We start from the raw sequence: 15,321 nt of genomic DNA, 5'->3' as shown, positions 1-15,321 counted from the left end.
TATAAACTTTTTCCACAAGGAGATAAAGACATATCACTTGGTTTCTATTTTTAGTTTGTTCATTGAAGTCTTGCCATTTCTTGTCCCCTTTCTGGACTAGGGACAGTAAGTCTCCACAAATATTGTATGAAACCTTCAGCTAAAACAACCCCACCACCCGGGGCATGATGCAAACTAGTCCTGGGATCATGAGTCGGCCAGAAGGTGCTTCTGTTGGTCCTACATGCTATCTCCCTCACCATAATGTGTCAAGGAGTTTTGGCTATCTACCAAGAGGAGGGTGTAAAATCATTTAGGAAGAACCAACAGAACATCACTAGAAATAGGTGGGAAAACACATCCCCCCTGAGAAGTGAGACCCAAACCGTGGATATCCTTTTTCTCCTCACCTAAGTCCCACTCTTCAACGAAAGAAATGACAAAAGTGTGGAGGCAGACCTTTTGGAAAGGGAACAGAAATAATAAAACCATTTGGTTGACAAATGGGTAGATGCTTGGGTTGGACACTTTGGAAAACCATTGAGATGGTGAATACTTTGGATCCATGGGAGACTTTGAGGAGAGTTTAGGAAGTTGGTTTTCCAATGAGTTCCTGGGGATCCAGGAATCAACTGGGGTTCAAATAAGAGAAATTCAGCCATTTATGGGGGCAAGATCTTCAGGTTTCCTTCAAGGCTGCCAAGACAATTCATTTGGTGGAAAAAGAGCTGGGTTTAGGGCAGAAGTCCTCTATAGGAATGAAGAGTATCTCTTTACCTTGTTACATTCTCATATGTATCTTTGGGGAATCTGAGCAAGGTGGGAGTGATTCAGGAAGATGGTGAGGGCTGCAGTATGAGAGTAACTATGTGTCCTCTGCAGCAACTACCACTAACTTTAAATTCTAAGTATCTCTCCTGAGTCCTAATAGATCTATAGCAAAAGAAGTCTGCCTTCTAGACAGGAGGATCTTTAGTATATTGACTTTTAAAAATAGAACTGTTTTCCTTTTACATCTTCCTCTATGTGAACTGACATGTCACGTACAGGTAACACTCATCTTCCCATTTGAAGTTGAGCTGCAGTTTGAGAATAGAGTAAAAAGATAGACAATACACTGAAGTATTAAAGGCAAACATGGAGTTACTGAGTGAAGGGACAGACGGAAGGGTGGAATAGAGCTGTGGCCACAGATAGGTAGACCCTCTTTCTTTATATATGCAGCACACGCACACGTATCTGGGATGATCTAAATGTTTTTTGGCCGCACGCTCTGCATTTCATATATAGACCTCGATCACTGCACCTATTATACCCACGTATTCCACTTACTTGTTTGTTTCCCTCACTAGAGCACAAACTCTCATGGGCAAGGACCAGGTCTTTTTTTCTCTCTTCTCTTCTCTCTCTCTCCCTTTCTTTTATTTTTATTGAAGTATAATAGATTTACTGGGACCAGGTCTTAATCATCTTTGGACAACAGCTAGCACAGTGCCTGCAAACCTTCAATACATTTTTGTTGAATGAAAATTAGACAATTTTTGATGTGGAAAAAGAATCAGATTAACATACTTAGTATTCATTCATTAAACATTTTTTGAGCAACTACTGTGCTGCTACATCTGAGACATCTTGTTCTGTGCTGGGATTAGATACACAGATGGAAGATACAGTTAGAACAGCCTGGGGCAGGTGAAGAAGACCCCCGGTGAGCTTTTCATTATAATACAGCTAGGGGGATGTGGGAACTGAGAGGGGAGGGTTCACTTAAGCTCTTGGAGTATATGATGGTAGAGATGGGTTCGTAGGGGTAGGGGTGGGTGAGAATGGGCAGGAGGTCAGAGATGGCTCGCCAGGAGAAATGATGAAGATAATTGGTGGTTACCCAGGCACATATATATAAAATATTATAACCTTAACGGGTGGCAAATCAGTGTTGACTACCGAAAATATTCAAAATGCATATACTCTGACCCAGAAATTCTCCTTCAAGGACTTTGTCAAAAGACATTACCGACGACCTGCTCAGAGATTTGTTTAGGATGTTTCTTTGCAGCATTCTTTGAGATGGCATAAATACTGGCAACAAACATTTCTAAAATGAGTGTTTCATTGAGAAAAAATAAAGTATTCATATGGTGAAAATTATTCAGTCATTAAAAATCATGTTGTTTTCCAGTAATTTGAGGGAAACTCAAAGTAGGTATGCTAACAGTACCTTTAATGTGATCCAATTTTCGTAAAAAATAAAATATATATGACAAGCAAGAACTACACCTTACGTTTGCAAACATATTTTTTTTTAAGAAATGAGTAAAAGCTATAGAGAGAGTGTATTGACTATTTGGGAAATTACAAATACACTCGGCTCCAGATACTGCTGCTGCCGCCATAGCTGTCCCAGCCACCCTGGGTCCTCTGTCAAGACCATGTCAAGACCCCATCCCTCAAAGCTCCCCTTCCCCCATGGCAGAAGACCACTACTTGACCTCCTCCTCCACTGCGGGGCCTTGACCTGCGCACGCCTAGGCTCCCATCTGCTCATCAACACCCACAGGGTCTCCTCCAAGTTCACGGCGCAGCTCATCCCAGAGCAAGGCGCCCCAGGAGAGCCAGGCCCTCGCAAGGGAGTGTGCCCACCTCTTTGTGGGCAGGCCTTCTGACCTCAACCCCTTCGATGTGTGGCTCCTGCAGCAAAGACTTCAAGCGCTCCAGCCACCTGTCCTGGCACAGTGCCACACATCGTGCCAGATGGCCCGCTGCACATCTGTTCTGGTGCCCATGTGGCTTCCAGGCGCAGCACGAGCACCTCCACTAAGTTCAAGAGCAGGCCTGCACTGCCCTTCCCTGGGTCACCACGTCTGTCCCACACAGCACCACCCACACAAACTCACTGCCAGTGCAGAGGTTACTGCCTTATCCTAGACCTCAGTTTCCCCATCTATACAAAGAGAGAAGCATCATTGCTTCCTTCTTTGCTTTCGGTTGTGTTATGTGGACCAAGTCTTTGCCCACCCTGGGCCTGTGGAGTGGGTACATTGGAGGAGAGGCAGAGAACACAGGCCTGGGAACCAGTTGGAAGTGGGTTCCAGTCCCACCGTGCTGTGTGAGCCTTTGCAAGTGGCATAAGCTCTCTGAGCTTTGTTTTCCTGCTCTCCCAAGTGGTGAATGGTTGCTTTCTGGGTGAAAGAGATGACAAAAGAGAATGGGGCACTGTCTGGCTCATTTCTGTACCTCCCCCCTTCTGCCCACTGTCTCCACCTTTTGCTCATTAAACATTCCATTCTCAAAACCAAAAAACACACAAACGAACAATCCTGCTGGAATACAGGGGAGATAAAGCTGAAGCTATATGGTTTGGGTGGGGCATACACATGAGGAATCTTCTAGGCCATGCTCAAAGATATTACAGAAAGACAAAAGTAGCAGAGGGAAAAAAATCAGCATTTTGTTTCAGAAATATCACCTTCCTACAAGTCTTGAGGTAAGAATACAGGCTGTGATTTTGGGGAAAGTTGTCAGAAAAATACAAGACATCCAGTTAAATTGGAATTTAGATAAATAATGAATATTATTTTTATATAAATATCTCCTGTCGTTTATCTGAAATCCCAATTTAACTGGGCATCTGTATTTTTCCTTGCGAAATCTGGCAACCCTAAACTGGGAACAAATTCAGAGGGCTTCAGGGGTTGGAGCTCGAGGAAAATTTGCAATGCAGAAGGGCTTGGTCACCTGAGAGAGAGGGAATGTAGCATGGTGGTGGGAGTGGGGCACTTGAGAAGAGTGGAAAAAATGTGGAAATCCTGTTGGGGTATGTCCAGAGCCTGATGAGGTGATGGCCATCAGTGTACAGGGCACCAGTCTGTAGACTGAGTGATAATCTGGCACATCTAAGTGGTTGAACAGATTTGAGAGGGTCACAAGGGATGAAATTTTCTACTGACATCTGATTGGCTGTTGGTTTCTACCTCTTTATGCTTGTGATTGTGTTGGAAAAATAAAGGTCTGGTTCTTTTCATGGTCCTCCTCACATTTTTGCAAGCTGGTGACCTTCTTAAAAATTGGAGAAAATTTGTTGAAATAAGCAGGAAAAAGAAAAGAGTGATCATCAATTTTTAGATGTGTTTACAGGCTGTATGACTCAGTGCTGCTTCTGTTAAGAGCAAGTACATGGTCTTTTTTGGTACTGAGATGCAAACTCAGGAGGCTCTGATCTATGCTACTTTCTGTGAACGATAAAGCCCTTATTGAAGTGCCAAGAGTCTGACCACGCACCAGAAGTGCTTTTCGTATGGAGTCCGCTCCTCTCGGCTCAGGTTTGGCCAGTCTTTCCAGATCCTGTTAGGAATATTTCACTTATTCAATAGTCTACTTATTCAAATATTCCACCAGGACAACTTCTTTGGAACTGAGAGTACTGGCTGAGAAAATAATAAATGAGTTTGATTTACAGGAAATCAGGTCAAACAAACAGATGTTTCTTTGGTGGATGATCCTAAATTGTCCAATCAACAACATTTATGGTGGCAAAGGAAATTCTCTCCTTACAAGCTTTATTTCTAGACATCAATGTTCTGGGCCTAAGTGGAATAGTCCCAACAACAACAAATATAGTCAGTGCTATTCTAAAGGGGAAAAGAAGCATGGAAGGCTTTGCCATGTGAGGGAACTAACAAAATATTTCAGTATTTCCTAAAGTATTTTAGCAGACAGATTTGGGCTCAATTTATATCACAGTGAGATCATGAGTCAGAGAATGATTTCATTGATCTAGCCTACTCTTCAGTCTTTTAATGCCTCCATTGATTAGGCAACTAAGATTGTAAAGTGGGAGGCATAGCATGACAGTAAAAATGAATGCTCTTTTAGAATGTAATTAAAAAGCACTGCTTGAAGAATTTTTGAATGTCAAAGATATTCAAAGATTTTCTTCACTAATGTGAAGGATTTTAGCTTTGATTTACTCTTCCATGCTCACCTGGGTGGATGGAAGGTAGTCCTCCTGGTCATGAATGTTTTTTGAAATGAATGGGGTCACCTGGGATCAAACAGGTGATCAGTACCCATTCTTGAGAGGTCACCAGGTACCTCACAGGAAGGAATCTGGGGATACCTGGGATTCCAGGTAAGGCTCCAAACACTTAAAAAGTGGATGCCTTGGTAAAGGCATGCCCAAATGTGTACCACAAAAATACCCTGAGGCTTCATAATAGGGCAGAGCTGGGTTTGCGCCCCACTTACTCTATGGAGTTTGTTATTCATCATTCTCTTTGACTCTGAATTTCCTCTTTTGTAAAATGAGGATAAAACCATTTAGAATCATTTACTTGATATAATTATTATGAAGTAAAGCAGAAACTAACACACCACTGTAAAGCAATTATACTCCAATAAAGATGTTACCAATAATAATTTAAAAAAATTATTATGAAGAATTAAAGGAGACCATGTCTCTAAAAGGCTTAGCAGGATACCTGATACATTCAAGTTGCTCCATTTTCCTGAATGAGAGGTGAGGAGGACATGGGGGTGGAGTGGGGAATATGAGGGTTTTCCAACAATCTGTTTGCTTCAAGATAGAGTTAGTACTACTGACCATTCTGAAGCTTTAAGGAGAAATGTGCTCAAAAGGTACCCAGGGAGGCCTGGGATGGACCAAAATATAGCCTCAAGAGGAAATGTAGTTGAGTGGTGTGATAAAGAGTGCAAACTTCAGAAAGGCTGACAGATCCTAACACCCACTCTGGCACTTTCTAACTAACTGTGTGTCTTTGGAACTATTTAACCTCTCTACCCTGTTTCCCTGTATGTGAAGTAGTAATGATGATACCTGTCTCAGTGAGAGTATAATAGAGCTCTGGTTTCTTTGGCCAACCTGTTTCTTTCATCCTCTGAGATTTGATTTCCCCTCTCTCAACGAAGGGCTCTTGTAGCCATGCTTCTTCCACGTATGTTCCCTTCCTTGTCACAGAGAAGAGAACCTGATTTAGGAGGCCCCAACACATGGGCTGGGCTGACACAATCATCTTCTCTCTCCTGGGAGAAAACTAAATGACATGATAAAAGAAAGTGCTTAACATAGTGCCCAGGGTGTAATGAGGATTCAAAAAATTTTAACTCCAAAGTAAAGATCACTTCCTGGCATCTACTCTTACAAAATCTCAGTTTCTAGTAACTGTAATGTGGATAGTTGGTACAAGCCCAATGGGCAGTGCAGGGGTGATTTTCCCCTGGTTCTGGAGTGATGGCTTAAACCAAGAGAAGTATGACATTCATGCCACAGACATTTCTGAATGAAGTTTGTATTAAATAGTTTTCTCTGGAAAAGTCTAACAATTCTTGTGCTATAAATTTTAATGTCATGGTCCAAGTAGAGATAGATTTAGATCTAGAATTGCTTATTTTTAACAAGTCTGACTGAGAAACAGCAGAGGTGAAATACCATTGCTAACCACACCTCTTTCGCATGTGCATCTCTAAGTCTACAGCATTAGACTCAGGAACGGCTGTTTCCTTATCCTGTCCTCAACGGGTTCAGCTCATTATATGCAGCAAAACTTACTTGGCAAGGATTACATCTCATTTTTTTCATTAAACTAGAACAGGCACCATGGTGGGGAAAAGGTAGGGGGTTTCAGTTCCTGTGATCTTTAAGTCTCCAAAAAGGAAATGGTCTCCTTAATAAACAATAAACAGACAAAGAAGTCCTTTCCTATTTTAGTATTAATCTCAACTATCCACCAATATTTTGAAGACAGAATTTTTACCCAACTATGTACTTTTTATCTTTTACAGTATTTATTTCCTTTTCTCTTACAACTTCTTATGTCATGGAAATATTATTTTCTTTTCTCTTTTGCTACACAAACCTGAAGTTTGTTTTGATTTGTTTTTCTTTTATAATTTCCATCCTAATTGAATTTTGTCAGCTGAATAATGTACAGATGATTTTTTGTGTGTAACAGAATATCCACCGCCCTCCCACACCCTGTTTTTCCTGAAACAGAAAGTTTCCTGATTTGGAATCAGCCAATGGTGTGATTAATGCACTTCAGAGATTCCCTAAAGTTTTTACACATGCTGAAAAATTCTGCATTGTTTTGGGGATACCAATAAGGACTTAGGGCAAAGTACCATTCTTCCAGCGCTATCCACTACGCAGTAGATAAGTAGTTAGGCACAGCATAGCAACCCCTCCAAACACTTCTCTTAATTTACATATATGTGCTTGTGAATATATGTGTGTGTGTGTGTGTGTGTGTGCAATCTATAACCAGCAAAGTATAACCCAGGTTTCTTTTCAAAAGGAGCAACCATTTCAAATGCACAGCTGGGTATGGCAGAAAACACATAATTAGACAAATTGGATTTAAGAGTTACGTAAGGTCTCAGCTGAGCCAGTGAATGAGAAGCTGAATGAAGCGTTGTGATTGCTGCTCTGGTGCCTGGAAAGAACAGAATATGTGGATATGTGTGTTTTGGGCAAATAAAAGGCAATCACTGGGAGTTATGGGGTGTACTTGGCATTCCATGAAAGTTAGACTGTAGCATGTTTCACAGTGGCCTGTGTTGGGGAATAAAATATTGTCCATGGCTAAAAGGGGGATTCAGTCAGAGATATGCCCACAAGGAAGGATTTGTAAGTACTATACCAGAGTTATATTTTGGGGGAAAAGGGGCAGTAGAAAAATTTACATAATATGTTAACTTTTCAATAGGCTTATATAAGTTCTCAGAGAATTTTAAGTACAAGGGGATACATAATATATTATTACTTTTCCTCTAAGAGTGGACCTTTCCAGCCAAGGCAGGTATATTCTGAAGAAAATAACAAGCAAAGTCTATAGTTTCAGAATTTTTTACTAAGAATACTCAAACCAATGACTAAATATTGAAGATAAGCCCCCTCATAGGATTAAGAAGCTGAAACTAAATTACCACTTTTTTTGCAAACATTCTTATTTGCAGATTTGTCTCAAGGCAACTGAATGAAAAGTAGATTTTCGTGGGATGAATTGGGAGATTGGGATTGACATATATACACTAATATGTATAAAATAGATAACTAATAAGAACCTGCTGTATAAAAAATAAATTAATTAAATTTTTTTAAAAAGTAGATTTTCTTCTCTCTCAACAACCTCCTGGAAATAAAGGGGACAAAAAGGACTTGTCTCAGAGAGTCCTATCTTCTTAAAGAAAACATCCTGGATTAATTGACAAAAGTGCCTATTAGTCCCCATGACACCAAGCCTTATGGCATTTGGGGCTTGTCTCTCAGTGTGCAAGTTAAATATATATCCATAAATCCTTGCCAAGAATAATAACAACGCCTTGTCTGTTGATGCTGCCTAACCATTAAAACCTCTAATAGCAATCTCATGTTTGGTTTGATAAACTTTACAAAAACATGTTTGAACGCCTCTAATTTGCAAAACACGCGCTAGAGACAGTGGCAAGTACAAAGATGAACAGTTCCCTACCTCAGATTTATAATCTCATGAGAGAGACAGAAATATATCAAATAACATAGGGAAATAAACGTGGTGTGTTGTTGGCAACCTTGCCATGGTACTTGGTGGTTGTGCATCTGGATTTTTCTTTTATTTTGATGATAAAGAAAATTATTTTGAAGAAGTCTGTTTTGCTTGTGTAACCATTTAAAGTATATTTTGCTTGAGTTATTTAAAAAGAAAATTCTTTTATGTCATAGGTATGTCTGTGCAATCATTATGATGCTATTATAACAAAGTATTATATAATACTACTAAACTTATGATCAAATAACTCTGTTTCCTGCATCATTATGGGCACAATAGTTGGCAAAAGTCCTGATTATCAATCAAATGGAGGCCCTTAATGGCAAAAAAAAAAAAAAAAATCAGTGTAATCTGATGAGGACAAATAGCTACCAAAGAGATCCTTATGTTTGACAAGCCCTTAAATTATTCTCAACAGCTGTCTACAGAATTATAAAATTGCAAATGTTCTATGTGGATAAGACATTCCCCTCCCATTTATTTACATATGGGAAAGTTTTTCAAGCTGTATGTTTGCTAGGGGTGTAGTGACTGAGATAGCCTAAGGGGAAGGAAGACTGGTGGGAGAATAACAAACGTGATTATAATGTGGCTAGCTTCTGCTTCTCAGTCTAAAACTCTATGAGAGAGAAAAGGTTGTCTCACACGTTCTAAAAACCTTCAAAAATGCCAGAGAGGGCAAGTGAGTGCAATATAACTTTCCTTAGGTTAAATGAAAGCTCTTGACCCATGAGCCAGTATCCTGATACACCCCTGACACAGAAAAGGGTATTTGTTATTGTTCAGTGAATGAACACTGAATTAAGGTACTTTATGCACTTTTCTAGGCCAACAACCATCAAGTCTTCCTTCCCTCCAATGACAGACCACAGAGAACTGTCTTAAATAAAATACAGTCGTTTGGTCTGACCACAGATAATTTTGTGATATTATGTGTTAACTCAGGATTCATTAAGACATAATAACAAGTAAGGAGCATAAAAGAAATAATCATTTGGAATAACCGACTTATACCTAAAAATCATAACTCATTCTTTGGTGTGCTCTCAATTTTAGTTCCTACCAAAATGAGTAATGCTAGAAATAGGTGAATACTTTCTATTGTGTTAGGACCAAAGAGTTGTTAGTTTTGAACTGATAAAACTTTCCTCCAAACTTGAGTATTTACAGACAGAATTTCTGGTTTGCAAAACCGAATTCAATGTTGATCTTGATGGAGAGACTAGGAATAAGAATAAAAACACATGCAAATGAGAAAGTAGAGACTTACTGTATCACGTTGCCTGTTATCTTTCCCTGATATTATCAAGAAGTAGTTCCATGTCAATAGTAACAACAAAACCATTGGTATCATGTAGAGCTCAAAGTTCCAGACAACAAAGAGAAAGAGCTGGAGGAGAGAGAAGGAAGAAGAAAAAGATGAGTCAACTCTGAATTTCATTAAATGGACTCTCTTATCCATACTGCACTTCAAAAAAGCACACAATTAAATGCTTCAGAACAGAAAGATTTGTCTTGAAAACAAAAACTTGAGAACTTGTTAGGCATTTTTCTAAAAGCACAACTGACCCCTGGAAAGTCACTAAGATTTTTACTTTGTTTAATTTCTATGAAGGAAAAACTGATATCACTACATTGTCAATGAGGCAATTTTAATTTTTCTCCTCCAGTGAAATTATTGTTAGGTTGGACAAAATAAAGTTTTAAAAAAGAAAGGCAGCAAAATGAGCTTCACTACATTGTCAGAAATAACTGGCCTATCTGCCTTAATGATAAAGGATGAATCACCATTTAATATCAGAAACTTTTTAAAAATCTCACTTGGATAATACAATGTAACAAGCATAATAGGCAGATGAAAATACCAAGTCTACACCAGAGAGCTCCCAAGATTTCACATTATGAATAATAGAACTGCTACTAACAAGTGTAAAAAATTCAGCCTTGCCATAGAAATCAAACAGCTATTAAAAAAATGGAGTAACTTTGTCAAAGGAAAAATTTAAATGCACTTCTCTAAGTATATAAATGATTTTTAAAATTGTATGAGGAATGCAAGTTTAAGAACTCACCTAGGCTGGCAGAAGGAACCGTTTTAAGAGCGTCTGCATCACAAACTAACCAGCAATGCTTATAAAATGTGACTCATCCCCATTCCCCACCAGACTCTTATAACCCTGCACAGATCATCTAAATTCTCTGGGTCTGTGGCCCCTGCTGCCAAATTAAGGTAATTTAAGTCAGATGGTAGTTAAGAGCCAGATTCCACCCTTGGTGCTAACTAGTCCTATAACCTCTGGCATGGTATATATCCTCCCTTCTGTAAAATGGGGATGATAACAGTATCCACCTGAGAGGCTGTGACAAGTAAATAGTTGAAATGTGTTCAGGATTTAACACACTGCTTGGTACTCAGTAAGTGCTCAAAAAAAGTATTGTGTAAATGATATCAATACATTACAAAATTGAGAAAGTTAACTATTTATTCACTAAGGTCCTCAGGTAGTACATATTCTAATACTGAAAACTAGAAAGTCATCTGCCTGCTAAGCTTTAGCTGAACCAAAGTATAATTGGGAATTTGAGCCAGCTGGTTGGGGTCATGCAAACATCCTGCCTTTGACAGATCAGAAGGGTTAGGAGCAGTGCCCTAAGAACACTCACATCAGGCACAGCAGCATGGGCTGTTTGCAGCCTTCTTAACAAACCTCAGCCAAGCTCACAGCCTATTCAAATTGCAGAGAAAATGAACCTGTATGGAGTGGTAGAGGGACCCCTGGCCCACGGGCCAGAAGACTGGTTCTGGGCCTTAGAAAATCACTCTCCCTCAGTGTTTTCATTTCTCAACATAGGTCTGTAGATCTGATCCCCTCTTACATCCTTTCTCTAATATTTAAAATGACTTCATGATGTTACTGTACCATCAGGGATTTTTTTAATGTGATATTAAATTTTGAAGACTGTATATTTTACTGAATTCTTTGATATTCATAACCCACATGGACACCAAAAAGCATAAATAATGGTTTAGTAACCCAAGAAATGAATTTTGTACAGAATTACATGGTAACCATAGATTAAAGTTCCTGAATAAGAAAAATCTCAAATATGTTAATGCGTGGAACATGAGCCATATCTTCTCTTTCACCAGAAAAGTATAAAGATTTCTAGAAAAGGAAAACATTTCTGTTTAATTTTTGAAATATATGCAATATATTTAAAGATGATACAAATTATAACTGATGGCTATGATTATTCTATTAAAGTATTTAAAAAATATAATTTTTTATTCAGGAAGTGATTTAAGGCAAATTTGATAGACATCAACATATATAAAAGACAAAATTATTTTTTGCTAGAATCCATATTAATTCTTTACATATTTATTTGTAAAATTTTGACAATCACTAAAATATAAGCTCTTTAAAAGAAGGGATTTTTTTTTTTTTTCTTTTAGCTCACTGTTCTATCCCCAGAGCATAGAATGGTGCTTGGGGCATAGTAGGTGCTCAATAAATGTATGTTTGCTGAATTAATGAATAAATGGATACTGGGTTCCCAAGTCATTTAACATAAGTCTACTTAATTATTTGCATTAGTAAAAGTCCTATAGAGCCACTATTTAAAACCAAGTGATGGGCCTCCCTGGTGGCGCAGTGGTTGAGAGTCCGCCTGCCGATGCAGGGGATACGGGTTCGTGCCCCGGTCTGGGAGGATCCCATATGCCGCGGAGCGGCTGGGCCCGTGAGCCATGGCCACTGGGCCTGCGCATCCAGAGCCTGTGCTCCGCAACGGGAGAGGCCACAACAGTGAGAGGCCCGCATACCGCAATAAAAAAAAAAAAAAAAAGAAAAAAAAAAATAAATAAATAAAACCAAGTGACATCTGGAAAATGTATTCAGAATTACAACCTGTGATAGCACTAATGAATTTCTCCCTGAGGCACATAAGGTAGAAGAAGTAACTTAGTACTTCTAGAAAAATTGTCTTTCCATTCTGGCTATGCAGTCATGAACCGTCTTTCCTCTTAGACCTTCCTATATAGTTGCCTTTTCCAAGGATATTCACTTGACTCAGTGTATTCTGGTCTCATGGATGGGACTCAGATTATTCCATTGCTAAATATCATCAATTGTAACAATTTTTAACCTATTGAGCAAATATATTCCTCCTTGTAATGGCCACTCATTGGTGTTAAGAGTCCTGGTGTTACCCAGAGTGAATTTCTCATTCCTTTATGTATTAGTGTTAGTTGTAGGCCAGGTATTGCACCAAATAAACTTTTCATATGATAATTCTGCAAGTTATCAATCCACCTATCATGTCTTTTTCTTCTCTAGGTTCAACATCACTAGTTGCTTACAGTACCAGTTACAAGGTATGGTTTCTGGACACTTCTCCATTGTGGACATCCTCTTACCACATCCAAATCAGTATATCAATAGCTTTCTTAAAATATAGCACTCAGGAGTGACAGAACACTTCTTATGAATACATATGGTCTTAATATGCCCTAACAACATGAACACCAGAACACAGGATGGGAAAAGATATAGAAGAGAGAGACAAAGACAGAAATTGCATTAGCTTTATGAATTCTCATAGTGGAAAAATAGTCTCCTTCCCCATTATGTGCTCTTTAAGAATCTAATATTTGGATAACTAAGTAAAGAGCCCTTGCTCTTGAAAATATCTTTAAAAAACAAACAAGAGAACTTTGAATAAACTCTAAATATAAAAGCATTTATTTTTCTTCTCAAAATTTAATTGAAGATTTCAAAAGGTCAAAAAAAGAAACAGCATGATATTTCTTGCCTACTTTGTTGTAAATTAATTGACCATATGTGCATGAGCCTATTTATGGGCTCGCTAATCTGTTCCATTAATCTAGGTGTCTGTTTTTATGCCAATACCATACTGTTTTGGTTACTATAGCTTTGTAGTTTAGTTTGAAATCAGGGAGCATGATGCCTCCAGCTTTGCTCTTCTTTCTCAAGATTGCTTTGGCTATTGGTGTCTTTTGTGGTTTCATACAAATTTTAGTATTGCTTATTGCTGTGAAAAATATTGTTGGAATTTTGATAGGGATTGCATTGAATCTGTACATGGCTGTGGGTAATATGGACATTTTAATGATACTAATTCTTTCAATCTATGAGCAAGGAATACGTTTCAATTTCTTTCATCACTGTCGTGTAGTTTTTGGTATATAAGTATTTCATTTTCTTGGTTAAATTTATTACTAAGTATTTTATTCTTTTTGATGCAACTGTAAATGGGATTGTTTTCTTAATTTCTCTTTCTGATAGTACATTGTTAGTGTATAGAAATGCAATAGATTTTTGTATATTGACTTTGTATCCTGCAACTTTACTGAATTCATTTATTAGTTCTAATAGTTTTTTGGTGGAGTTTTTAGGGTTTTCTATATACAAAACCATGTCATCCACAAATAGTGACAGTTTTACTTTTTCCTTTCCAGTTTGGATGACTTTTCTTTCTTTTTCTTGCTTAATTACTCTGACTAGGACTTGCAACACTATGTAAAATAAAAGTCGCAAAGTGGGCATCCTTGTCTTGTTCCTGACCTTAGAGGAAAAGCTTTCAGCTTTTCACTATTGAGTACGATGTTAGCTGTGTACTTATCATATATGGCCCTGGTTATATTGAGGTATGCTACATCTATACTCATTTTGTTGAGAATTTTTTTAATCATAAATGAATGTTGAATTTTGTCAAATGCTTTTTTCTGCATTTACTGAGATGATCATATGATTTTTATCCTTCATTTTATTAATGTTGTATATCCCGTTGATTGATTTATGGATACTGAAGCATCCTTGCATCCCTGGAATAAATCCCACTTAATGATAGTATACGATTCTCTTAATGTATTGTTGAATTCAGTTTGCTAATATTTTGTTGAGAATTCTTTCATCTGTGTTCATCAGGGATACTGGCCTGTAATTTTCTCTTCTTGTGGGAAAGGGAAGTTTCTTCAATAAATGGTGTTGGTAAAACTGGACAGCCACATGCAAAAGAATAAAACTAGGCTGTTTTACACCATACACAAAAATTAACTCAAAATGGATTAAAGACTTGAATGTAAGATCTATAACCATAAAAATCCTAGAAGAAAACATAGGCAATAAGCTCCTTGACATTGATCTTGGCTATGATTTTTTGGATCTGACTACCAAAACAAAAGCAACAAAAGCCAAAATAAACAAGTAGGACTTCAACAAACTAAAAAGCTTATGCACAGCAAAGGAAATCATCAACAAAATGAAAAGCCAATCTACTGAATGGGAGAAAATATTTGCAAATTATACATCTGATAAGGGGTTAATATCCAAAATATATAAAAACTCATACAACTCAATAGCCAAAAACCCCAAGCAAACTGATTTAAAAATGGGCAGAGGATCTGAAGGTACATTTTTTCCAAAGAAGTTGGTCAACAGGCACATAAAAAGATGCTAATCACTTAATCATCAGGGAAATGCAAATCAAAAACCACACTGAGATATCACCTCACACCTGTTAGAATGGCTATTATCAAAAAGTCAAGAAATAGCAAGTGTTGGTGAGAATGTGGAAAAAAGGGATCCCTCGTGCACTCTTAGTGGGAATGCAGATTGGTACAGCCACTATGGAAAGCGGTATGGAGGCTCCTCAAGAAATTAAAAACAGATCTACCATATGATCTAGCAATTCACTTCTGGGTATTTATCTGAAGAAAATGAAAATACTAATTCAAAAGATATATGCACCCTCATGTTCACTGCAGCATTATTTA

The 15,321-nt window shown here is 38.1% G+C and overlaps 1 protein-coding gene across 17 annotated transcripts in view; it reads right to left on the bottom strand.

Annotated features, from left to right (window-relative positions):
* The window catches only part of MCTP1 (multiple C2 and transmembrane domain containing 1), a gene marked incomplete at its 3' end in the record, with an annotated part of 541,466 nt that overhangs the window by 88,234 nt on the left and 437,911 nt on the right, over positions 1 to 15,321 (bottom strand). For 12 of the 17 annotated variants that reach the window (XM_082620971.1, XM_082620972.1, XM_082620968.1 and 9 more), the window contains one exon: positions 9,793 to 9,912. The exons of the other annotated variants lie outside the window; for them this stretch is intronic. In XM_082620971.1, the coding sequence (XP_082477097.1) occupies positions 9,793 to 9,912 (120 nt within the window). The remainder of the gene's footprint in view (positions 1 to 9,792; positions 9,913 to 15,321) is intronic. 17 annotated transcript variants of the gene reach the window in all.

Source organism: Mesoplodon mirus, assembly GCF_964341445.2.
Source record: "Mesoplodon mirus genome assembly, chromosome: 5".
NCBI classification, from domain to species: domain Eukaryota; kingdom Metazoa; phylum Chordata; class Mammalia; order Artiodactyla; family Ziphiidae; genus Mesoplodon; species Mesoplodon mirus.
Note: the sequence above shows the minus strand (reverse complement) of the source record. Positions and strands in the feature narration are given on the sequence as shown.